At 34.8% G+C, this 27,263-nt stretch overlaps 1 protein-coding gene across 3 annotated transcripts in view; it reads left to right on the top strand.

Annotated features, from left to right (window-relative positions):
- Positions 1-27,263, top strand: part of POF1B (POF1B actin binding protein) — a 123,554-nt gene that overhangs the window by 29,794 nt on the left and 66,497 nt on the right. For 2 of the 3 annotated variants that reach the window (XM_030934794.1, XM_010383394.2), the window contains exons 4-6: positions 446-526; positions 7,917-8,018; positions 12,826-13,008. In XM_030934794.1, coding sequence (XP_030790654.1) covers positions 446-526; positions 7,917-8,018; positions 12,826-13,008 — 366 coding nt within the window. The remainder of the gene's footprint in view (positions 1-445; positions 527-7,916; positions 8,019-12,825; positions 13,009-27,263) is intronic. The other variant, XM_030934795.1, reaches the window with a different exon arrangement.

Raw genomic sequence — 27,263 nt, 5'->3', positions numbered from 1 at the left:
GATATCTATGGTCCTCTCTTTCCAGCACACTAAAGATTTATATGTTTAACTACACACACATACACATTTTTCTCTTTGTGTCTCTTTTCATTTTTTTTAAGATAAGATGTCTTTTCCAAACCAGAGGTTTAATTCATCACTATTGAGGTATTATTTTCTTGTAATCATTTATAATGAAACAAATATTTTAAAATGCTTGTCAAATATAGTTTGGAATGTGGATGAAATACCATGAAATGAGTATAATACAAGTACCCAGTAAAATGCTGGGCACAGAACACATGCTTTTATACATGTTTCTGAAATTAAAATTAACTCAATCATACATCATCATTCATGCAAATAACTAAAAGTATCACACTGGAAATTGTTCCCTATTGTTATTGATAGCTCCAAGGTAATTAAATAACTATGATTATATCCAGCTTTTATCTTTTCTGTACAGGAACTTCATTCTCCAACAGTGAAAGTTACTACATATCCACAGACTACTATTAGGAAATATGTAGTACAAAATCCTGAACAGGTAAGACACAAACTTTTCCCAACATATAATTCTTTAGAAGTTAATTGCTTAAACAAAAAGGCTTAGTCAGTTACCAGATCCTTAAGATCAGATTGTTGGACTTTCTTACAGTTACAAAATAAATTGCTGATTATCAGTATCGATAAATGTCATCTTTAATGCCAGACAACCAGGCGTCTATATATTCTGACTCAGAGATGCAATACTTCCAAGCAGGTTGGAAATTCTTGAGTTGTAAACATTTTCCTCTTCTATAGTCCCACCCTTATGCTACAAAAGACTTTTATGCACTTTGAATGAAAGAAAAAAGGGACAAAGTTCTTTTACGGGCTTCACATAAAAGCTCTGTCAATTGCTACACCGGGAGTTGGAGTTTTCAGTCTATTTACCTTTGCCATGGAGATATGGACTAGGAAGATGAAAATTAAAGGTCAAAAGTTAAATAGTGCCCCATGCCTTTATTGCCCGTGGTGTGTAAACTTTTGTGCCCAGCAATGAGTCTTTTAGAAAATTACATTATTATTGTTTACTGAGATATAAATCCTTACATTTCACAAACTGAGATTCCACTATAATAAGCCATCCTCAACACATGCATTTACATTCATGCACACATACCCCTTTTTTAGCTGCAACAGGAGGCTCTAGGAGGTTGTAAGGACATCGGATTCACAATTGGCAACAGTATGATCCAGAGAGGACTACAACAATTCTTTGGTTTGCTCTTTATTTTTCTGCCATGGTATGAAGCCATCCTGCCCTTCCCTTATAAGACAAAATAAACTATTTACTTCAGCTGTAGAAAGGAAAGCGTTAGATAAGGGTCCTGCTTCCTACTATTCTAAGTGAGTGGGGAAGATGTACTAAGCTTCTACTAATATCTAAACCCTTTCTTCTTCATTTACTTATTTATTAAAAGTAATCTTCTCATGGCTCTTTAGCTAGGCAGGCTGCTAGTTGTGCATGTGTGTCGGTATGAACCTACGAGGCTCTGAGTCGAGGAGTGATTGTTTTGGACATTTGCTTGAGTTTTCATACATCCATGTAAATATTGAAAGGGCATGTTATTACAGCTAAATCAGTTGCCTGTTCCTCCTTTTGCAGAATCAAATATTTATGCAATAAATCTGAAAATGATGGAGGTAGGGAGGGAGAGGTAGGGAGGGGGAGATGGAAAGGGCCTGGGAGAGGATAGTGTATCTTTTTCTGTTACTTGGCCAGTCACTTTACACATTCCTCTTCTTCCTTTCCCTCTCTCTTTTTCTTTCTTTTTACACATAGTCTGGGGGATATGCATACTTGGATGCATATTGCACTTGATACTCCTGGCTTTCAGAGTTAGTTCTAGATACCCATTATTTTCATAGTGTGAGAATTGCTGTGCTTGCCTAGGATATATCCAGAGAGATTTAAAATGTCCAATCATTTGGATTCCCATCCACTTTGCCAGCAACTCTTACATGACTTTGGACGAATCCTTATTCTTTAGTTAATAGGGGAAAAAAAGAATTAATAACTATTAGGTATATACTCCGTGCTGGGCAATTTCAATATTATATCCTGGTTAATCCTAAAAAGGTGAAAAAAAAAATGGAAGCAGAGAGAAATTCAGTCATTTACTCAATAAATATTTATTGATTGCCTATTGCATTCTAGAAATTGCCCTAAGAACTGGAGGATAAAGCAGTAAACAAAACAAGGTCCCAACCTTCTTCAACTTAAGTTCCTAGCTAGTGCAAAACCATTCAATTACAATGGAGCAAAATTGGAACTGAAATTGAACAATAGAGAGATGGGAGTGAGACATTTGCAAATGAAGGACAATTGATGATGGAGGTGAATTAGGATCTAATACTCACTTATGCACGCCCTTACCCACATGTAGTTACAAGAACAGAGAAATTAGAAGTATATATGCAAATACCTAACATATTGGAAAAACTGAGCCTACCCCGTAAGACCTGATCAACATGTAGTTGAACACAGTCATATCGATTTTTCTCTCAGGACAAAGTCCCAGCAGACAGTTGAAGAAAATGGTCATTTTAAATCATTTAACTCTTTCCATTATTGAGGAATGAAGCAAATTTCAAGTTTCACGATGCTTTGTAAATGAAAAGTAATCTAACTTGTTTTACAGAATAGCTTAAAAATCCTGTTTAGCTATATCCCCCATTTTATTTATCTAAGTAGATTCTTTTTTTGTTTGCTCTTTTAAATTCCCTCATGAGAAGATTCTAGTTTAATTACAATATTTATAATATTTATAATAAGCTGAGCCTTCTAAACAGCAATTTCATCCTCTTTCACCTCCCAGCTTGTCTAATCTTTCTTTTTCCTGTAATTAAAATAATCTCAATCCACATGTTCCATTATGATTTTTTCTATCTCTGTTGAGTCTTCTTATTTTTTGTTGTTCCTGATCTCCATTTGTCATCATTTAATCTAAGGATTTATGCATTCTGGTTAACATCTGATCCAGAAATGAAGGAAATACATTTGTTCCATTAGTGGATATAATCCAATTAATACTAATCAATTTCATTAATTTTCCAGTGGTGAAGCTCCTGCTATGGGGAAGACACTATACAGTCTCTCAACAGAAAGGGAAATAAGACATGTTTCCCAAATTAAAGGAGCATACAGCTCTTATCAGGGAAAGAAATAAGACAGGTCCACAAATAGCTATGTAGAGTACATGATGAGATGTAGGATAGATACCATGAAAGGACTACAGATAAATTATTATTGGAGTTCAGATGTCGGAGATAATACATTTGTTTGGGGGAAATCAGGGAAGGATTTATTATGGTATTTAAGGTATTAGTATGATTAATCTTGTTAGTATCATTTTACTACTAAGGAAATGAAAGTTTGAATAAGTATAACTTGCTCAGGTCTTCTGATGCTAATTCATCACTCTGTATCTTTTCTGACAGCTATTTTAGATGGTAGCTTTAACAAGATTCGATGACTTATTGGATACGGAGAAAAGTCAATATGACCCTAAGCTTTTTAGCTTGAGACACTGAGAGTAAGGTGACTCACTTAAAGTGATTGAAATGTGAGTGGGAGGAGAAGTAGATTTAGAAAAGGGTGAAATTTTGAGTTTTATTTGAACCAGTAGCATTTTAGGTGCATAGAAACAGAAAGACACCTAACAGGCAGTTAAAAAACAACTCAAAGGTCACATTTGACAGAGATGTGGGAATCATTCCTCTTAAAGGTATCATTGAAGCTATGGGAATGAGTGAGATCACTAAGAGGTAATGGAGAAGATTGGGTCAGAACTTTGAGAAATGTCTACTTTAAGTGAACAGAAGGAAGGAGCCACTTTCACAGACAGAGGGGTTATCAGCGAGAGATGTGAACACTCCATAACTGAAGCAAATGCAAATATGGGGTGCTCAACCATCTCAAATGACCAAAAGGCCTAAGAAGATGAGGTTTGAGAAATAGAGTTTGACCATTAACAGTAATAAGAAAGGCTAAAGATGCAACAGAGAAAGTAGACAAATGGGATAATATTCTGGAAGACGTAAGAAGGAATGGGATTCCAGGTACAGATGGAGAAATGACTTCAGGAAAAAAGAGAAAGAGAGAGAGAATGCATCTTTTTCCTTAAGTGGATGGAATGAGCAGAAAAGAGATTTTTGAGAAGTGCAGGAAAATAGAGAGATCTAATTAGATAGATTATCTTGGTTTTCACTGTAAATAGGAGCAGAAAGACGGAGTATAAGCACGGGAGTTGAGGAAAATGAAAATATTATCAATGTTATAAAGAATTAATGAATACAAATATAACAACAAAGGTTGGAGGGTCTACTTGAAGTTGGATATCTTCAAATTGTAATGAGCCAAATCAGCAAATCTTTTTTTAAAAAAAAATTTCCACCAAGGTTTTGGGGCCTGGGAACGGTAAAGTAGATGTTGGGGATTATATATTTTGTTAGATGTGAGAATTACTGCCAGAGATTCTAGCTGTTACAATTAAAATGATAAGATCTGCCACTTTGAAAACACCTATTAATTTTTAGGGCGGATCTGGCACCAATTCAAATGGACAGGTTGAGAAAAAGAAGGTGCCAAAATAGTAGAGTTGTCTAGCAGTTCATTTGTTGAGAAATCTAAAACTTCTGATTAAATTTATTTTGTTGACTTATTTTCACAGAATTGTTTATTTATATCAATTTTTGATTTACTTTCTCACAGATTTGGGGAAAATAATAGTCCCCTAAATTTGGAGGTTTTTTTTTCAGTAAGTCATTCAAGTAATATGACCAAAATATTCGAGACAGAATAACATTGTTTGTGCCTAGGCCATCTTTTGTCTTGTAAAAAAAATGATTGTTCATCATTTATAGTGAACTTCATTTCACGGAAAAAAAAATTCATGCTTTTGCTAAATTTGTTTTCCCTCTCTTAGAGGATGGTTACATTCCTAAGATGAAGTTTCATATCATTCCTTCTCACTCAGTCATCTATTCACTCACTATGTGGTACTCAAGACAGTCAAAGTCCCTGCCCTCAGTAAGCCAACTTGTGTATGTTTTTATAGAAAAGTCATAAGGGAATTATCAATATTATTTAAAACACAGTATGGATTTTAAATATTATATTACAATATTATTTAAAACAAATGTAATTTGTACATTAAAATTATAGATTAAGCGTACTTTAAGACACATGATGTTACTTAATATTCTGCATTACCCTCCCTATGCTAAGAAAACTGAGCCTCTGATTAGGTTAATGGCCTACCTGATTTTCTGCAGCACATAGGAGAAGGAAGAACTGAGATATAGGTTTTATGACTCAATTATTTCTCTCCCATTATACTTTCTTCCACTGATTTTAGTAGTCAAACTCAATGGATTTGTAGTAATCCAAATCCAATCCACTTTATAATTCTCATCTGTTGGCCACTTTGAAACATTTTTACCTTTGACTTCCAGCTGCTTCTTGAAAATTACTCTTCCCTTAAATTACAATATTTTCTCTTCTAAGACCTCTTGAGACATGTCTAGTTCTATATTTGCTCTTCATTTGACTATTCAGCAATTGCCTGGCTTAATCCAGCACTAGTGAGCAGGTGATCTTGATATATATAATAGATCTGTAGCTTTCCACTCCCCACTTAGTTCCAGACCTGCGTTTTCACCTATGTGTTAAACATCTATATCTGAGTGACTATCCAGACATTTTTTTGTAAAAGAGTCTCTTTGGGAGCTATTTGCAATCATTTGCCACATGTTAAAGGGATTACTATGCACTATGTAGTTTGCTAAGTGTTCTGGGGAATAAAAACATAATCAGACCTAGATTCTTATTAGGAGCACATAAAATGCCTCAACATTTTCATTTTTGGTACCATGTAGTAGACTCCTCAGGTTCAAGATCTCAGAGTCATCTTTGAACAGTACCATCTTTGATTATTAGGATAATCTTACCAGTCTCCTCATCTGTACTCTTCCTCTAATTAATCTCCCTGAAGTAAACTTCACCTCATACCCCTGTTTAAAAGCACATAAAGACTTCTCACCGCTTGAAGAACCAAGCCCTATCTGCTAAGTGTGTCCTAAACATATAACTTACACTTTTCCAAACTTGGTGACTTTAATTGTTTTGTTTCCTTCACTTGGAATACCATTTTCTTCCGTTTTCTCATATTCAAAGACCACTTTAATCTTCTTCCAAATGCCACCTAATCCAGGTACCCTACTAGAGCACCATCAGATGGAACTCAGTTTTTTTCCTCTGAACTCCATCCCATAAGTTCTTTCTCTGTACATGTAAGGGCATTTGTCTCTTTCTACCTTGCATATATGTTTGTGTTCATATATTATCTAGATCAGGGATTGGCATAATTTTTCTGTAAAGAAACAGATAACAAATATTTTAGGTTTTGCTGGCCACATAGGGCCTTGGCCTTTGTTTTTTATTTATAGTCCTTTAAAATCTAACTTCCATTCTTAGCTTGAGGACAGAATAAAAATAGGCTATCTACCATAGTTTGATGAGTACTGATCAATAATAAATGCTCCTGGTAATAAAAAGTCAGACTTATATTTTTATGCCTCAAAGCATGTAGCAAAGTACACTGTGCATAGCAAGCACTTAAGCATGTGTTTCATGATTGCACATAACTACCATAGGGGCTCTTTTACAAAAAAAAATAAACACACACAAAATAGCTTCTAGGAAAATCTTTCTAAATATATCCAGCTTTAGATTTAATACGTCATCACCTAGTCAGATTTGGTCACTTATATATTTGTTTTACCAAAGTCCCCAAGGAACAGTTGGTTAAAACACCTTTTGCTCAAACCTAAATACAGTAAGTATGTAACTTTTGATTCAACAGCATCTTGCCTTTTAAACAATCAGTGTTTTGGTCCAGCTGCTCTATGAGTATTTGCAATAGCAGACTACAAAAATCCTAGTACGTTTTGTTGATTTTGAAATGTTTGTAAATACATTAACCAGTAACAGGCTTGCCTATGTGGTCTTCTATAGTATTCCCCTATATCACAAAATAAATGAATGCAAATTATGTTTCATAGAAAAACAACAAACAAAACAACCCCAGATCTCCCTACACAAGTAGACTTCAAATGAAAACTAAAGAAAGGGAAAAGAATATGGTGCATATGACATTTATTTTAGACTCCTGGTCTGATTCTTATTAGCTCTTCCCCAATTTCTTTCAGATTTTGGACATGTCACCAGCCTATATTTCATTGGCTGACATCTTCTAGGCACTCAGCTAATCTTACAGCAATTTAGTTGAATATATGGAGATAAAGTGGCTCTTAAAGCCTCTACTCTGCTCTTAATATTCAAAACATATGTTGTTCTGAGAGTCTTAGCCTTGATTATAATCACAATTAAGAATTGTACATTTCAAGGGCACCCAATTGAGTTGCAGAAAAAAATCTTTAATATATTTCTACCTACTTTGTGGCCTAGTCATGCTGAAATATGTTTATTTTGCATTTCTCCAACAATTTTTGCATAGAAAGAAATCTTCCAGTGAACCCAATTTAAATGAGATTGACCTCATGCTTGCATACCTCAAAGGAAACTCATTATATCTTGCCTTAGGAACAGAGAGAAAATTATCTTTTCCACTCTCCACCAATCTCCACAAAAGATGTTATTAGGTCTAGTAAAATGTAATAGGAGAAATCCAGATTGTTCTTTTTGATAAAGGGAACTACCTTTATTATTATTTCCTTGCATCTACCAACATTATTGGGATGTCATTCCACTCTCTTCCTAAGGACGGCCACTACCTCGGAGCCTATTAGACACTGGATATTTGCCTAATTTAACGTTACTCTGAAAAGACAACTTTCAAAACAAAACATGTAATTTACTATCATTTTAGGAACCACTGTCTCAATTCCTAAGGGGAAGCCATTTCTTCCCAGGAAACAACGTTATTTATGAAAAAACAATAAGAAAAGTGGAGAAGCTAAATACTGATCAGGTAAGTAATGTTTGTTTTAAAACTTGTTTTTAAGTGTATAATTTTGAATTGTGAGTATTTTAATAGAGCTCAAGTGACATTCAACTGTGAAGTGCAAGGCAAGACCACCATGACTTATAATATGCTATGATATCTAGAACCCTTCATACTATCCTTAATACTTTCATATCCATTTTTCATATGAAGTATTATTGTCCTCTTTTTACTGAAAGAAAATTGAAACCAGGATATGTGAAGTCACATAGAAAATTAATGGCAGAATCTGAACTTAATATAGATATCCCAATGCCTTGTATGTTTTCCTTTAAACTGGTCCAACAAAAATCATAATTTAAAACATAATTTTGTTCTAATTCTTTTAATATAGAATGAATTTTAAATAAACAATACATAGGAACAGATATGTGAAATACCATATACTGTAAAAGATCTAGAAAACTAAAGCTTCTAGTACATTTGAAAAATTCTGTTACACTCAAATCGACAGACCAAGTATAAAACTGCAGCAAGGCTGCAGTAATTCCATGGCATCTAGAGCCACAAGTCCTTCATGCAGAGTTGTTACTATAACGAACTGAGGTTTCATATTGCTCTTCTCAGTTCATACAAGCATGTCCAGTCCAATGTCCAGGACTTGTCTGTTGGACATTCTTGAACTAGGGCAGTGTATTAGTTTCTCAGGGCTGCTGCAACAAAGTACCACAAACTGTGTGGTTTAAAACAACAGAAATTTATTGTCTCACAGTTCTGGAGGCCAGAAGTCTGAACTTACTGTGTTGGCAGGGCTATGTTCTCTCTGAAGCTGCCAGAGAAGGAACTCTTCCATTCCTGTCTCCTTGCTTTTGGTAGCCTCAGACATTCCTTGGCTTGTAGATGCATCACTGCAGTACTTTGTCTTCCTATGGAAACTTTCCTGTGTGTCTTCACATCATCTTCCGTCTCTGCATGTTTGTTTCTGTGTCCAAATTTGCATTTTTATAAGGACACCAGTAATATTGTATTAGGGCCATCCTAATGACTTGATTATCTCTATAAAGACTCTGTCTCTAAATAGAGTCACATTCTGAGTTACTGGAGTTAGGACTTCAGCATATCTTGGCTGTGGGAGGGTACAGTTCGACCCATAATAGGCAGTTAAAATACTATAAAATCAGTTTTGATAACAATATCATTTTTATATGCAAATCAAACTGACTAAAAAATTGTATCTTTTCCTTTTTGAACTTTTTGGCATAAGAACTCATTTTATTTTTATGAGCACTTGTGGACATACCAGATTCATAGGAACTAATACATTATTACTTATTTGTGTTCAGTTAAAATGAAGCAAACTTTCAGAATCATAAACATGCAAATCTTTAACATTTTGGTTTGCTTGGAAAGCTAGATACAGTCTGAAGGGTTTGCCATGATCTGTATTGAACACATATCTTACAGAGGAGCAGCAGAATATTTCTGGACATTATGATACCAAGTAGAAAAAATTTCATGAAATGTACCTATTCTTCAAGGAGCGTTTTCCTTTATAACAAATCAAATTATAACATCTGTCCTTTATCCACCTGGGCTACAGAAAATAAGTTTGACACGTTTTAAATAGTAAGGAATGTTAGAGGCAAATCATTTCATGCTGCTTCTAGCTTCTCATTTTCAAGAGAACAAATAGTATTTCTAATTATTGGACTCTAGAGTAAAAGATTGAGTATCTTGTACATTGTTGCTGTGCAGCTGGAACAACTAAAGACTAGCTCCTTTAAGAGAATACTGCAGCTATTTACTGTTAACTTGAGTATTTACTTGTTTATGCCCACTTTTTCTTATTAATTACTTACACAGTTTGGGAGTTTGGGAACCGCCATGAAAGCTACCCAATGTAAAAGGAACCATGCAGATAGAGCAAACTTCAATTGCTTTGTCCTAGTAGTTTCCTCAGTGATGGAGATAAACTAGGACAATCTGAGTAAAGCCGAAGTCTGGATGAACCTATTTACCATCACATGTGACCAAATCAAATAGGACTAGCTCTTAGGAGATGAGAACTGTTCAAGAAAAAAGAGATCTTTGTAGTGGAAGGGTGGTAAAGTGGTGCCAGGTGCAAGATAACTATCCAATTCATATGATTTGTACTCATCATAATTCTTTTTACTCTATCAAAAAGGAAAAACAATATGACAAATCAGAAATGTTTGATCTTTTTGTACTTTAAAAATTCAGCTTATTATGTATTTTAAAAATATGATGAATATATGAACATTTTGCTTTAGGAAAAGAACTTTAGTAGTCAGGTGTAAGAATTAAAAACTGAAAACCTGCTAAGACCTCATTGGTACCAGTAAATGGTTCATAGGCCAAATGGGCTCAGGTAAACTGCAGGGCACCACAGATGACGGGAATGTCAGTGTTTTATTCAAGAGACAACTGATACACTAACAAAGGAGTTTTTTTTTTTTTTTTTTTTTTTTTAAGACGGAGTCTCACTCTGTCCCCCAGGCTGGAGTGCAGTGGCGCGATCTCGGCTCACTGCAACCTCCGCCTCCTGGGTTCGTGCCATTCTCCTGCCTCAGCTTCCTGAGTAGCTGGGACTGCAGGCGCCCGCCACCACGCCAGGCTAATTTTTGGTATTTTTTAGTAGAGACGGGGTTTCACCATGTTAGCCAGGATGGTCTCGATCTCCTGACCTCGTGATCCACCCGCCTTGGCCTCACAAAGTGCTGGGATTACAGGCATGAGACACCGCGCCCGGCCAGGAAGATTTTTAAGAAACAGGTTTTGTTTTCTTTATTGCCCTCTAGTGATGGGTGCTTTCCAAGAGTTTCCTAACTTGTTTTGTGAGGAACATACTGTTTTGTTTTATTCCTTCAGGAGAGGTTCTATTTCAATAGCCTACAGGCTCTCCAATGAGTGATAGTCATCTCAGACTATCAGTGTAATTTTACCTCATTCCTATATATGAAGATATTTTGTAACATAAAAGATAATAATAATGTAACATACATTCACCCCCAAAATTCCTACACTGTAAAGATTTTAGTGCTAGTATATGTACAAAGTGTGTAATATTTGAAAAGAGTCTAGAGAAAATGATACCATGAACTTATTCTATGACCTTTATTATCTTTATATTTACCAAGTCAACTTCTATTTGTAAAATGTGTTTGTTATATATATTTCATTTTTTTCAAAATATTTTTTGTATACATGCAAAGGTAATTTTTATACATGGAAAAATTTTAAAGTATAAAAAACATTGAGAGGCATAAAAAGAGCATTGAAAGGTATATGGTGACAAATAAACCTCTTTATCCAGACACTTTTGTCCCCAGTTTCTCCTCCCAGAAGCAGCTACTCTTAAAACTCTTTTGGTCTATGCATTTCAAAGCAGTTATACATGTTTGTAAATGTATATGTCACTTTAAAAAAATGTTACAGCAGAAAGAGTATACTATTTCATTCTTTTGCACTTTGTTTTTTTTTCATTTAATATAGCTTGAAAGTTGTTTCATATAAAAATTTAAAATATGAAGTGTTTTGCTGTATTAATATAGGTCAACTTTCCATAGTCAAAAGGATATAGTGCATTGCATTTATACTTTCAAAATTAATTGTATGTGCATACATATAGCACTGCGATTCAAAATACAGTATGATTCTTTTGAAAACAGGCTTGCAGATGTCTCTTATTGAAGTAGAATAATCACAAGATAAGAAAGCAAATTCAAGTATGCCTGAAATCCCCCAAACTAAAATAACTAGATATCTTTTCTTAGTCTGTGCTCTATACTTACCAGAAAAAAAGCCATGACAAATAAGCAGATAACAACGGTTCAGTTTAAAAACAACAAATTCCAGAATATCTTGGGGTCAGTGCAAATTCAGCCTAATATCCTAAAAGAAGTCTAAGCTGGAAATCATGAGTTCTAGTCCCAAGTTTGCCATTAATTAATTGTGTTATTTTGAGCAAATTCTCTTACTTTTCTAGATCTCAGAGTTTTTTTTCCATCTGAAAAATTAGTAGGGTAAATGATAAAGTTGATGATGATTATGAAAATTATGATGATGCAATCATAATAATAATGTTTGTTACTCACCTACTTTGTAGTAATCAACTTATAGACATTAGTTTATTTACTCCTCATAGCACCCCAATGGAATATGTACCATCTTCACTTTTATAAATGGGAAAATGGAGGCTCATAAAGGTTGCATACACAGTTTCTCAGGATCAGAGTTAGTGATAAAATCAGAGTTAGAATCCATGTTTTCTAGGTCTGAAGTTTCAGTGGCTGGATTTTTTTATCTTTTTAAGAAATTTATCCTTAAGTTTCACAAGGATAAGAACTTTGCTCCCCACCCACTGTGACTCTAATATGCTTCCTGACATTGAAAATCACTATACTATATTATTTTTTCATTTTAAATTTATCTATATCTTCAGTATTATCGTGTTTTATGTAATTAGATTCTGAAGTGCCTACTGAATCATCAAAGTAATACTAATAATAATATTCATTATGATTTTAGTGTTAAGTATAGCTGGAATATTAATTTAATTAGAACATGCAATGCCTTGGCCAATCTAGATAAGTATTTGGATGGTCACGACAACCTGATCAAGTAAAAGCAGAATTCAATACAAATTTTCCCAATGAAAAAAATGAAAAATTATCACTAGTTAAAACTATAAATCCTAGGGTTTGAATTGTAGTGAAAGAAAACATTAAGTTTTAAAAAAGATGGCTTCAGTTGTTTTTCTTGATTAGTAATGTTTATCCTAAGTGGCTGTTTTTGGCATGCGTATGTGTCTTAGGAGTGCCATCCTCAGGCTCAATGCCATCATCACATTGTCCACCAGCCCCAGGTAATCTACTCTGCACACTGGCAGCAACCTGATTCTAGCCAGCAAATCCAAGCCATCACAGGAAATGATCCAATTTCTACACATATTGGAAATGAACTGTGCCATAGTGGATCGAGCCAGATTTGTGAGCAGGTAAGATCAATCAGCTGATTCCTTGACAAACTGAAATAACGTTCTTGAACTCTTCTCATACCACTGTGCAGGTGCTCCCATTAAATTTTCATCAAAATACTGAGAAGTTATACTACTGGCATTTGTGCCTTGTCATAGCATTTTTAGAACAAATCTTCCCATCTTCTTTCAGAAGACAAAACAATTTAGGTCCATTAAGACATTAAATCTATGAGGTTAGTTATAAACTGGTTAATGAATACCTAATTTGTAGCGGATCTTCAGTTCTAAAATGAGCCCATAGTTGTGCAATGTTAAATATTTTCATGACGTATCATATTTAAATGAACAATAAATTGGAAGTTATATTATCTAAGATGATTTCAATGGTCACATTTCACAAACTGGTATTTACTTCCTGTATGTCTTCTTTGAGAATATATACATACTTTCTGTATGTTTTCTTTGAGAATATATTATTTGACTTGAGAATCAAGTCAAAATATGTATAGATTTTATGTATCACATTGACAAAATAGAAACTAGAACTTAGTTGCTAAGGAGAAATCTCATGTAATACAATTCTTGGTAATTTATGTTATGAAGACTTTGGAATCTTGTAAACATCTGCTATACAAGTGTTGAAGGAAAAATATTTTCTTGTATCTTGGTAAAACTAACATTAATAACTAGAACAATAGGGAATCAACCATCACTTGTATTTTTCTAGATCTCCAATTGACCTCTTTCATAGGCACCTCTTACTAAAAGACAAAAGAAAATAAGAAAAAATAAAGAAGGAACCAGCCCACATAAGAATTTGATTGTTGTATATTAAATATGCATGAGATTATTTCTAAGAACTGACATTTTGAAATATACATTCTGATCACATTAGTCAAAAAGAACTAAAACAGATTTAAAATCCATGTTTTGTCAATCTAAGAAAAGCCTAGAGCCAGGTTCAGTGACTCACATCTGCATTCCCAGGACTTTGGTATGCCAAGGTTGGAGTATCTCTTGAAGCCAGCAGTTCAAGACAAGCCTGGTCAACATAGTGAGACCCTTGTCTCTACATTTTTTAAAGTTTTCTAATTTAAAAAAAGTCTAAAAATGTCTTTCTTCTGTATATCTGCATAGAAACATTGGCCTCTAGGATAACTCATAGAATATAATCCAGAAGGTATTGAATATCTACCTTAAGTGAATTAGATACAACCATTAAAAAACCATTTTATTAGATTAGATCATTTGAAATTGTCATTTTTGTAGGTTGAAACTGGCATAATAGTAACAATTTTATACAGTTCAGCCTAATCCTTAACTTTGCTTTGCCTTAGTTTCCTCTAATAGGGGAAAGTGGCAGGCACATATAAAAGCGTAATACAAACCAAAGCGTTTTCAGTCATAAAAGAGGAAGAAGCAACCCACTTTGGGAACAAAAGAGTGAAGAAATTAATTTTGGCTGAGAGATCGAGGAAGGCTGTGTTGAGGAGGAAGTAATTAACCTGGGCTTTGAAAAATGGGCAGAATTTCCATATATGGTATTGTGATATTGCATGTAAATAATATCCTAGAAGAGGGAATCACATAAACAAAGTTACAGATTTGGGAAAGTAAATTCTGGGTTTCAGAAAAAGTTAGGGGCTTGATTTTTATGGCATGAAAGACATGTGACAAGGAGTATTACGGTGTAGTGTTAATATTATGCATTAAGGCCAGGTCATGAGATTCTCAAGTGTTAATTTTAAAACTTTGGGCTTTCTTTAGTAGGGAATGGAGGATGAGTGAAGGTTGCTGAGTAGGAGAATACTAATAGATACTATGGCTAGCATATTAATTTTTCTTCTTACAACGATCAGATTAGGAAGGTGCTATTGTTGCCCTTATTGCTCATATAAGGTAACCGAGTTTCAAAGAGCTTAAAATATGTGCAAAGGCTTACACAGCTAGCATGCGGTAGAGCCAAGATTTATACATATGTAGGCTGACTCCAGAGCCCATTGATAGTTTCTCCTTGAATTTGGGTCATTTATGTGGAGAGTCCTTAAGCAATAGTATAAACATAAAGAAAGCACTTGGTTAAGAAGAGTCTGACACAGGGAAGGTATTGGTGATAGAAAGCAGACTACTTTCAGGGTATGGAGACCTGAGTTCTTGTCCTAACTCTGTTCCTCTCAAGCTATATGTTCTTAGTAATACAAAATCTCTCAGCAACATCCTCATCCATAAAATACTAAATAAAAATATGTGCTGGAAATTTTTTATAAACCACAAAGTCTACAACTTGAAAAAAATCAATGGGGAAAACTTTGCAAAGAAAATATTATTAGAAGCTATTTCAATAGTCTAGGTGTAAAACAAAGTAGCATAATGACAATAGAAATGGTAGGAGGGACAATTATCAGAGATGGGAACTGTATGACAGGATTAAGAGTTTGTCCAGTGGCAACAGTAATGTTATGATATTCTTTTCCCAGCTTAGTACATCTAATAATACATTTGACTAGACTATATGTTGTCTACTCAGTAAAGGGGCAGAATTGGGTAACTAATATATCACTTTTTATTATTCATACTGTAGTTTGAGATTTCTATGTAGCTTTTGTAAAGGCTGGAGGATTTTTTTCTTTATTTTTATTAAATTCTGCTTTTTTCCATTTTAGATAATCTCTTTTTTTATTGTACTTTAAGTTCTTGGATACATGTACAGAACGTGCAGGTTTGTTTACATAGGTATAAATGTGCCATGGTGGTTTGCTGCACCCATCAACCTGTCATCTACGTTAGATATTTCTCCTAATGCTGTCCCTCCACAGCCCCCAACCCCCAGTTTTTTCAATATTTTGTAAGGATGAAGTTGAAGTGCTGCTGAAAATAGAATAGGCCCTTGGAAGCACTAGTCTGTTGGAAGCTTAGAGTTAGTAATTTCACTTGTGTCGATTACATTGGATTGGGTCCATTCCTGCTCAGAGTGATGACAGGGTAACCTGCTTGTGCAGATCCCATGGACAAAGGAGGGAGTTCTCCCATCTAGGCTCCTTGGTGTTTACATGTCCCCCGTCGTGATACGTGGGTAGAAGAGTATCTTTAAAGAGTAATACGCAGATATAGGTTAGGCTGTTTTAAAACTAAAGTAGGACCCATTTTCCCCATTTTCACAGTTTGTGTTTAGAGTTAAATTGTAGTTTGGAAGCAGCGTGGTAAAGAGGAATAGAACACAGGCATTCAATTTAATTATCTGAATTTATAAAACCTGATCTTGCTGAGCTGTATGACCTTCAGCAATAGACTTAGCTGGACTGAACCTCAGTTTCTACATCTCTAAAAGGGGAAGAATCATACTTTAATGTACAATATATCCTACAAGAGGATTAAATGAGATAAAATATGTAAAGCATCTGTCTTAGTGTCAAGTACATAACAGATGCTGAAATTAATCTTTGATTATTGGTCTTCTTCCACAACTCCGGGTCGCAAATGTTTCAAATCACCAATATAAGAAATTAGTTTCATTGTAAGACTATTTTTAGATGAAATTAGATCATCTTTACAGTACTTTCCCCAAAGTGAAAGGCATTAAAAATATTTTTCGAAATCAGATATCTAAAAATGTGGCTTCAAAATATTCTATAAAATTAATTTGTGTACATTTTCCATGGTCCTCCCTAGTGATATCACCTTTCTGATTTCAAATTCAAAATATTACAAGTCACATATACTTTCCTGAAGAAATTAAGGATAACATACTGTGATCATTTTCCTGTCATTAGCAAGGAACAGATAATTTTACACCTGTTGATGACAGGGAAAAGCTCAGCTGAACTCATTTTACAAGTTGTCATATAGGTGGCGTTTGTAAGAAATATTCAAATAAGTGTATATAGTGTGTGTACAACTCTCTTCCACTTGGCTTGAGGATTCAGGGAATTCTTTTGTAGTCATGAGAAGATGTAAAGGGAACAGTCCTGATCACCTGGATTGTGCTATTGCCAATGAAAAATACTCCAATTTGTGATGTGATGCCTTTAATGAATTGACAAAAACATCATATCTTAGTGTCAGGTGCTTTTTCTGGCACGTCTCTGGGAAGCTCGCTATAATGTTTATTTAACATGTCATTTACCAATGATAGAATTTCAGGGCTGGTTAGTTCAATAAACTCAGCAGTTCTGTCTATCCCCTCACTCATTAACAGGTGGCTCAAGTTCCTCTCCATGTTTATTGCCCTCTTCAACCCCATTACTGAAAATGAGTGCCTTTTATGTAAACTTCTATTCCCTGCTGTTGCTTCCACAAATGTAATTAGTGTCCATTTGGGGCCTATCTTTTTCCCAACACTACCTTATCTGTCTTCTGCAACCTCTGCAACCTCTTGCTGTGAAACCTTTTGAACTACTGTTTTACGGCAAACTCAACTTTATTTTTAACACATTGTTACTTATTTGCTGTTTTAGAAATCAGTTTTTTAAATTAAAGTAATATATGTGCGTAGTTTAAAAGGCCAAATAGTAGTAAAGGGCATATAACAAACAGCAATTCCCTGTCCCTACCCGCTTCACCACCCAGAGCTGATCCCCAGAGGCAACCATTTTCAATTGTTAGCTTTGTCTTGTGATATTTACTTGCATTTAGCTAAATTGCTATATATAAAGCTAAATGATATGCATGTATTTTTAGTATGCATAAACTTATAGTATGCATATACTTAACGCTGCTATGTCTTCATTTACCAGTGGTATATATTATCTGTTAATAATTCTGACACACAAAGGTTTAATTCTATTAATCTCTCATCCAACTGTTTTCATCCCTTCCATCATCCCAATATAGTTAAATCTCCATTTATTTTTGGTAAATCAGTGTTCAGTGTTTATATTATTATTGCTATAAAATATCATTTACTGCTGAACCAAATTGTGTATTATTTTGCTTCTTTTATTAGCACAACTTTTTGCTGGTGTTAATAATTCTCTAATTTTTTTCATTTGCTTGTTTTTTGTGTATCTATTGTTAATTCTTTTCTCAATACACAAATGTTCTGGTTCCTATTGATCAATTATCCCTTACTAACCTTCTACTCTCCTTGAAACTCTGTAATCCATATACACCACCCGCCTTGGTTTGAATTATCACTCTCTACTGACATTTTGGTCACTCTTTTTTTTTTTTTTTTTTTTTTTTGAGACGGAGTCTCGCTCTGTCGCCCAGGCTGGAGTGCAGTGGCGCGATCTCGGCTCACTGCAAGCTCCGCCTCCCGGGTTCATGCCATTCTCCTGCCTCAGCCTCCCAAGTAGCTGGGACTACAGGCGCCCGCCACCTCGCCCGGCTAGTTTTTTGTATTTTTTAGTAGAGACGGGGTTTCACCATGTTAGCCAGGGTGGTCTCGATCTCCTGACCTCATGATCCGCCCGTCTCGGCCTCCCAAAGTGCTGGGATTACACACTTGAGCCACCACGCCAGACCTTGGTCACTCTCTTAACAGTTTCATCAGCCAATTTACAATCTTCTCTCCACTTCCTACTGAATCTAGAATCATCTATAAGAATTTCACCACCCACATCAGTACTCTTTCCCACACTGTCTTCATGGTTCTTCCTTGCTCTCAATTTCTTCATTTCTACGTCTTCAGTTCACATAGCCTTTGGCCAGTCTTTGAATTTATATCTTCACTTGAAACTGTTTAACCTAGGATTCTGAATATCTCTTTCTCTTGCCATCACATTCTTATTTTATCTCTTACTCTCTCATTTCTGTTTAACGTCACCTTCACCAAACTCTCCAGCCCTCAATTCTAAGCCACACTGGTTTCCATTGTCAACCAGTTCAGCAACGATCTTGCTAGAAGCCCTTCTCCTTTTACTGTCATCACTTTGCTGATCCTTTGTTTTGTATAGACTGCCATCCACCTTCTGTGCCCCTAGATTTTGACTTCTTTGTATCCTAGAGAAAGTCTTCAGACTAAACCAATTTAGTTTAGTACAGATTGTCTCGGTCTTTCTGGACTCCCACTATTGTTAAACAGCCTTTTTAATAGTTTCTAATCAAGTCATTACCAGTCTTCAATGTCTAATTCTTATCTTTCCCACCCTGCTCATACTCCAAGTCTCACTGCTGCTGTCTCCCTCTCTGCAGGTAGCCTTGCCTTCTACTAACAATAGGTGGTGGAACTCAAACTTTAGTGCGCACCAGAATCAGTTGGAAGAATTATTTAAGGAGAGATTGCTAGGGCATGATAATCTGCATTTTCAAGTTCCCTGGTTATCCGAATGCTATTTTACTGGTCCAGGGACCACAATTTTGGTTCACCACATGAATTCCTTCAATGCTCCACTTTACTGAAAAATTTTTCTATACCATCAGCAAACTTCTGATTCTTTTGATCTTCAAGAATTAAGACTCTAACTTTGTGATCAGGGGACTCCCTTTGTGACCCTACAATTCTATTGACTTATAATCTCATCTCTTTTGTTCCCTTCATCTGAAAAATTTCCAAAGGAGGGAGGCATACTCTCAGATGCCATTTTCTCACTATTTACACATTCCTCAACACTGCAAACCAGATTCTAGCTTCACTATGTTCCTGAAAGTGCTTTTATTGACCTCCAAGTTGCCAAATCACACTTACTTTTCTTGGCCCTAATTTTGTTTCAGTTCTACTGCATTTAGTACTGCTTATCTGTTCTATTCTTGATATATTTCTTTCCATTATACTGTACTGCTGCTTCTATGACTTCTTCTCAGGCACTTCTTCCTTCTTTCATCAGGACCTCTTCTCCAAGGACCCATTCTTGGCCCCTGATATGGTTGGGCTGTGTACCCAACAAAATCTCATCTTGAATGCTCATGTGTTGTGGGAGGGACCAGGTAGGAGGTAATTGTATCATGGGGGCAGGTCTTTTTCATGCTGGTCTTGTGATAGTGAGTCAGTCTCATGAGATCTGATGGTTATTTACTTGTCTTAGTATTTGACATCATTTTTTACTGTTCTCTCTGCTTTGCTACTCCACACCTAATCAGTTGTCATAGTTTGATGATTCTTTCTTCATACAACCTCTCTCATACAGCTGAAAGTTAGGCTTTCTTCTTGGAACTCTTAGCATTTGATCTGTAGCTTCCATTAGAGCCCTTGTTGCAGAATTCCCATTGTTTATGAGAAAAAGGTTTGCAAATTCTTGATACTCACTTTGTAGTACAAGAAAATGTCATACATTTTATTTTCTCATGAGAAAGAATAATTTAAACTGTTACAAATGTTATTATTCAATCACTTATACCCATTATAAAATCACAACCCAAACCACCTACATTGTTTTTAATTGGTTGGGAAAAGAAGAATGTCAAACTGGAAACACACACACACACACGCACACCAACACACACACACACACACACCCCAAAAGGAGGTGAGAATAGCTTTGAATAAGTTTCACTAAGTCCATTTCAGTGTGATTTGTTAAAGCACCTCTTAAAACTAGTGCTTTTCCCTCTATTCTGCTTAATATGTAGCTCCAATTTTATCATTTATTATAAGCAACATTTTCACTACTTACTTACCTTGAAAGATTAGGCTGTTAAAAGGGATGTCCTTAATATTTCTTTTGATGAACAAGATGAGTTGATGCAGAATCAGCATTATTATTATTTTTATGGTGATAAAAATACTTCTATCTAACAAATGTTTACTTAGGACTTATTATATCCAGGCACTATGCTGGGCACTAGAACTTAAAAAACAGCAGTATCTCTACTCCCAGGCAATTGAGAGTCTTATAGAAAATGAGACAATTGTCTTTCATTTCTTCTGTCATTCCAGTAGCAAACTGTACATATGCCTTAAATTAAAGAAAATTATTTGCACAATTGTTTAAAAATTTACTGAGCACTTTTCTCCTTATTTAATTTTATTTGATGCCTCCTGCAATACTAAATTGCCTACATAATAAAGTTGAAAAAAAACAGGTACAGAGAAGATAAGCAATTTACTTAACTCACAAATGGGAAATGGAAGCTCCACATTTGTTCTCAAATTCAATTATTTTTTCATTACAACATTTTGCTATCTATATTTCTTCACGTAGAAAGTCAAATTAGTTCTTTATTTCAAGTACAGAACTGTTATGGTTAAAGAAGTCTTCATTTTAGAATTGTGACTATTGTACAGTACATTCAATTCAGTGACAACATGTGTTGAAAATCTAATATGAACCAGGAGGTGGGGCAAGATGGACAAAGAGAAGCTTCCACCAATTGTCCTCCCTGCAGGAACACCAAAATTAACAACTAGTTACATACACAAAAAAGTATTTTAATAAGAACCAAAAATTAGGTGAGTGATCACAGTACCTGAATGTAACTTCATATCACTGAAAGAGGCACTGATGAGAGTAGGAAAAACAGTCTTGAATTGCTGATGCCACCCTGACAGAGGCTGTGTGGCAGGGAGAGAGAATCTGTGTGCTTGAGGGAGGGAGAACATGGTAAGTGTGGGACTTTGCATTGGAACTCAGTGTTGCTAAAATTGGGCAGAACTCAACCGACTTCAAATTGTACTGCAGAGTTCCAGTAACCTGGTAAAATAGCCTTGTAATGGCATAAAACAGACACATAGATAAATGGAATAGAATAGAGAACCCAGAAAGAAATTCTTGCATCTATAGTGAACTCATTTTCAACCAAGGCGCCATGAACACGCATCGGGAAAATGACAGTCTCTTCCACAAACTGTGCTGGGAAAACTGGGTATCCATATGCAAAAGAATGAAATTAGGCCTCTATCTCTCACCATATACAAGAATAAAATCAAAATGGACTAAAGACATAAATCTAATACCTCAAACTATGAAACTACTACAAGAAAACATTGAGGAAACTATCCAGGACATTGGACTGGGCAAAGATTTCTTGAGTAATAACCCAGAAGCACAAACAACCAAAGCAAAAATGAACAAATGGGATTACATCAAGTTAACATCTTCTGTACAGCTTTTAACTTGTGAAGAGACAACCCACAGAATGAAAGAAAATATTTGCATACTACCCATCTGACAAGGAGGTAATAACCAGAATATATGAGGAGCTCAAACAATAGGAAAAAAATCTAATAATTTAATTTTAAAAAATGGGCCAAATATCTGAGTAGAGATTTCTCAATAGAAGGTGCACAAATGGCAAACAGGATGTGTAAAAATGTGCTCAGCATCATTGATCATCAGAGAAATGCAAATCAAAGCTACAGTGAGAGATTATCTCACCCAGTTAAAATGGATTTTATCCAAAAGGCAATAACACGTGCTGGTGAGTATGTGGAGAAAAGGGAACCATAGTACACTGCTGGTGGGAATGTAAATTAGTGCAACCACTATGTAGAACAATTTGGTGGTTCCTCAAAAAATTAAAAATAGAGCTACCATATGATCCAGCAATTCCACTGCTGAGTATATACACAAAAGAAAGGAAATAACCAACATTTGGAAGGAATCTAAAAATTTTATTTATCCAACAGTCTAATGGATAAAGAAAATTTGGTACATATACACAATGAAGTACTATTCAGCCATAAAAAGAATGATATCCTGTCAGTTACAACAACATGGGTGGAAAAGGAGGACATTATGTTAAGTGAAATAAGCCAGGCACAGAAAAACAAATATCACATGTTTTCACTTATTTGTGGAAACTAAAATATAAAACATTTGAACTCATGGAGATAGAGAGTAGAATGATGATTACCAGAGGTTGAGAAAGGTAGTGGGGCGGGGATGAGAGAGTATTAGGGATTGTTAATGGGCACAAAAAGAATTAGAAAGAAAAAGATCTAGTATTTGATAGAAAAACAGTATAACTATAGTCAACAATAATTTAATTGTACATTTAAAAATAACTAAAAGAGCATTATGAGTTGTTTGTAGCACAGAGAAAGGATAAATACTTAAGGCGATGGATACCCCATTTACCCTGATGTGATTATTACATATTGTATGCCTGTATCAAAATATCTCATATATCCCATAATTATGTACATCTGCTATATATGCACAAAAATTAAAAATTAAAGAAAAATAAAAAAGAATATAAAAGATAATCTAATATGCACTAGGTAGCATCATTTCTTTATTAAAATATCTATATAGATTAAAATGATAGTGAAGATTTTCAGAACCTGAAATTATTTTACTTTTTCTCTTGTTAGAATTGCTACTTCTGGTATAAAATAGGGAGAGACCAATTATTTATTTTTACCTCATTAGCCAAATGACATTGTATCTGAAATGCATTTAATTTCATCAGGGATTAATGCCCACTGGATTAACTATGTTTGAATCAGTCCAATAGATATTAAATGTTCCAAATCAAAGCAAAATCAAGTAGTAATCTTATACATCTAAAACTGTCACCACATCCTTATAATTTTTGCTGGACATATATTTATAATCTATATGTTATGTAACCTTTTACTAATAGTGAGGTTTTCCATGGCCATGCAACAGCTCAGAACTTACTACCCAGTTGGATCTTAATACAGCAGATCTTATTGCTTAATATTTTAATGACCTTTTGGGAGTTTAGTTCCTTAGATATAATTGCTTTTACATAATATGGCATTTTAAGAGCTTTATAATCTGCTAAACAACCCTTCTAAATAGGTGAAACGTGCACACATTTAAGCCAGTTACCTGGTAAGAATAAATTTAATTAAGCCAAGACTGTTCTACTGGATTGTCATTTGTTCCTTAACTACAAACTATCCCTACCCCTGAGAAGCCTTCTCACAAATATTTGTTCTTAAGCTGAAGGGAAACCAGGCAAGAGAATATAGATAGCTCAGTTGAAATCAGCAACTATTGATTGTGCCTTAGAATCACTACCACTGAACTCTGTCACTGCGGTTGGTTAAGTGTGTTGCCTTTGAATATGAAAGTTTGTAAAGTGTGGAGGCTAGCAACAAAAGTCCACCTACTGCTCCTAGAGTTTCACAGACCACAAATATGAAACAACACCCCAAATTGGAACCAGGTCAAGAACTTCCAAGGCAGTAGTGAGGTGAGGTCCATAATTTCTCTTTAGAAATTATTTTCTTTTGAAATTACTTCCTTTCTGCAGACTTTTTCTGGAAAATGGACACTAATTTGCCTCTGGTTGCACACTTAAGCATTGTTGCTTTGCCTTGAGTTTGCCGAAGCAATTATCATCATGGGCTTCTCACCTAGAATTAGAGACAAGGAATTAGACTGCTTGGCAATTATTATAGTCAAATAGTGATCCGATTAAATGTACTTCATTGATGCATGCTCATGAATCTAACAACTTTTGTAATTTTTTAGAAAAATATCATGTTTTGTACATCCATATATATTTATATTCTTCAGCACAGGCTGTATTCCTTCCTTGATTATAGGTAAACAACTAAAGTAATTATCCAAGATTAACATTTGAGATAGCTCCCATTCATCAGGAAGATGAGTATATATGAGGTGCAGCTATATTTCAAGTCAGTATTGTAACAGGGAGAAAACTTTTATCCATTACTGCTACCATTATTCTGGCCCAAGGCACTCATGTATCCTTGGGACGACTTCTATCTTGACTTTCTCAAGGCAACAAAAAAGATGGCTTTGAACCACTTCTAAAAGCTATGTCAAAACAGACCAACAAATAGTTCCATTAAAATTAAGAAGCTCCAAAGAGCTGTGATTTAATAATGGAAAATATTGCTAACTAGCACAACACAGTTTACAGTTAGGGAAATTTCACCTTGGTCTTGAGTAATGGTCCTGACTTAACAATAGATGAGAATTTTAATTTTCTCAGTCCTCTTCCCTCCCAAATTTGAACCCAAATGGATTATGGATTCCAAAAGGGCTGGTTCGGTCCTTATCTTATGATTTTCCTAAACACATTGACTCTTTAAATGAGACATAGTTCTGAATAGCGACTTGCCTGCTTTTGACCTTCATTTCCTGAGAGGAGTCAATCACTGAGAACCTGATGGACATTATCCAGATGTCTATGTAGAACTCAAATACCAGCCTCCAACTCTACAAGGAGTTCAGTTTAGTTGCTCCAATTGGACTGTGTGATGATACTGACTCTTCCTAGTAAGGAAGGTACAAGGAATCACCTTGATATTCCTAAGGAAGGGCTGCCTATACTTTTTCTGACTTTGTTAACCATTTGTTGTTGTTGATGTTGGTGGCTTTAAGAGAGAAACTTATAAAAAAATTATTTCCAGAATCACTAGCACTTGGGGGCATTTGTAATCAGGTAGATGACTTCTTTCAATGCAACAAGTTTTAGTGAGCAGCTGTAGAGTATTTAATCAGTATTGTATTAGATACTATCAAATATACCAAAAAATATGACTCATTCTTGTTTATTTCTTTTGTGGTAAAAAGAGGGTGCTGAGAGAACAAGACTTACATCTGTATAATAGTATAAAAACAATTCAAGATAACTGAGCACAAAGAGCTGAACTGAATTAACTTGTTGGTTGGCATAGTTTTAGTTTTCATGGATATGGTAGATTTTGAGATGAGTTTCAAAGGATGGGTAAGATTTGGATACACAACAAGAAGGACAGAGGATATTTAAACAGAAAACAATGTGAGTAAAATCCTAGAGGCAGGAATATATGGTGTGTGCCCCAGAGAGTGAAATCTACTAGGGCTAAAGGAGAGAACATACTGGGAAAAAAATAAATTTATGTTTATGTAAGCATTTAAAGGTTTTATATAGAATATGTAAATATAAACATATGAATCTATGTCTATTTTCATATATTATCTACATCTCTATATATGCACTACTTGTTAATTCTATGATATTTAAACGTACTATGTGATAATATTGACTTTACAGGTTTACCCATCTACTCATGCCTTCATACATGAGACTTTATTCTTTTTAGGAGATAATCATTATTTACTCAGGGAAACAACTCCAAAGTGTATATGGACAAGATAACTAACATTGTGGTATATTCATCTAGACCTAACAAAAATGTGATGAAATTACACTGTATTTTGTGTCTCACTTTTTTTCACTGACCAATATTTTATAAACTGATTTTTGTGTCACAGATGTAATTATGAAAAATTATCTTTGCTTACTTTGCAATTCTTCCATTTGCATGAATGTACAGGTTTTTAAGGTCTGCATTCAGAGGAGAGGTTGAAAAGGAAGTATCAGTAGTCAAATTCAAATCCATTTACCATCTGTATGCTTAAGAATAAATATGTTTTTAGGGTACTTGCTTTCACATGCAATATTAAAAGTAGTATGGAGTGTAACCTAAGTTATTATCCTCCAGGCAGTGTGTTTTGGGGATGGGAGCCACAGCACCCAATAATATTGAAAGGATTGATACCCAAGAATAGGAAGCCAATAGAATGGTCTTATTTAGGACACTGTTCATAGTAATTTGCGTCTAGGATTTCAAATGTCTCTGAAGTCTATGAGTTCTCTACAGTTGGCTCTGAGCTACTCTTTCCAATGTGAGATTGACTAAATACTCGCTTTAAATAATAAATGGGGGAAGTCAAACAAGAAATACTTTAAAACGCATTGAATTGAGTAGGTTTATTTAATCTACCTTTGAGATATACTAACAAATCAGATTGCCTTTCACTTAGAATATGCAAGTCCAACTGGAAGTAATTCTACTATAGTCAGTATAACTCAAAAATCAGTATGCTGAAGAAATATCTGCACTCTCATGTTGATTGCAGCACTATTAACAATATCCAAGATATGAAATCAATCTAAGTGTCCATCAACGGATAAGTGGATAAAGAAAATATGGTGTGTATATACACAATGTACACAATGGAGTACATTCAGTCATAAGAAAGGAATAAAATCTTGTCATTTGAGGCAACATTGATAAATCTGGAGGACATTATGTAAACTGAAATAAGCCCAGCACAGAAAGATAAATATCACATGTTCTCACTTATATGGGGGAGCTAAATATATAAATATATTGATGTCATGCAAGTAGAAAGTAGAATAGTGGTAGCAAGAGGCTTAGAAGGGAGGGGGAAGAAAGTATAGGAAGAGATTGGTTAACAAATCCAAAACTACCACTCTGTAGAAAAAATAAGTTCCAGTGTTCTATAACACTGTAGGGAGATGATAGCTAATAGAAATTTACTCTATATTTTCAAATATCTAGAAGAGAAGATTTTAAATGCTCTCACCATGAAGAAATGATTATTGTTTGAGATGATGAGTATGCTATTATCCTGATTTGATTATTACAGATTGTATGCAGGTAT

This window comes from Rhinopithecus roxellana, chromosome 7, assembly GCF_007565055.1.
Source record: "Rhinopithecus roxellana isolate Shanxi Qingling chromosome 7, ASM756505v1, whole genome shotgun sequence".
NCBI lineage: Eukaryota > Metazoa > Chordata > Mammalia > Primates > Cercopithecidae > Rhinopithecus > Rhinopithecus roxellana.
This window is presented reverse-complemented; position numbering and strand designations above follow the sequence as displayed.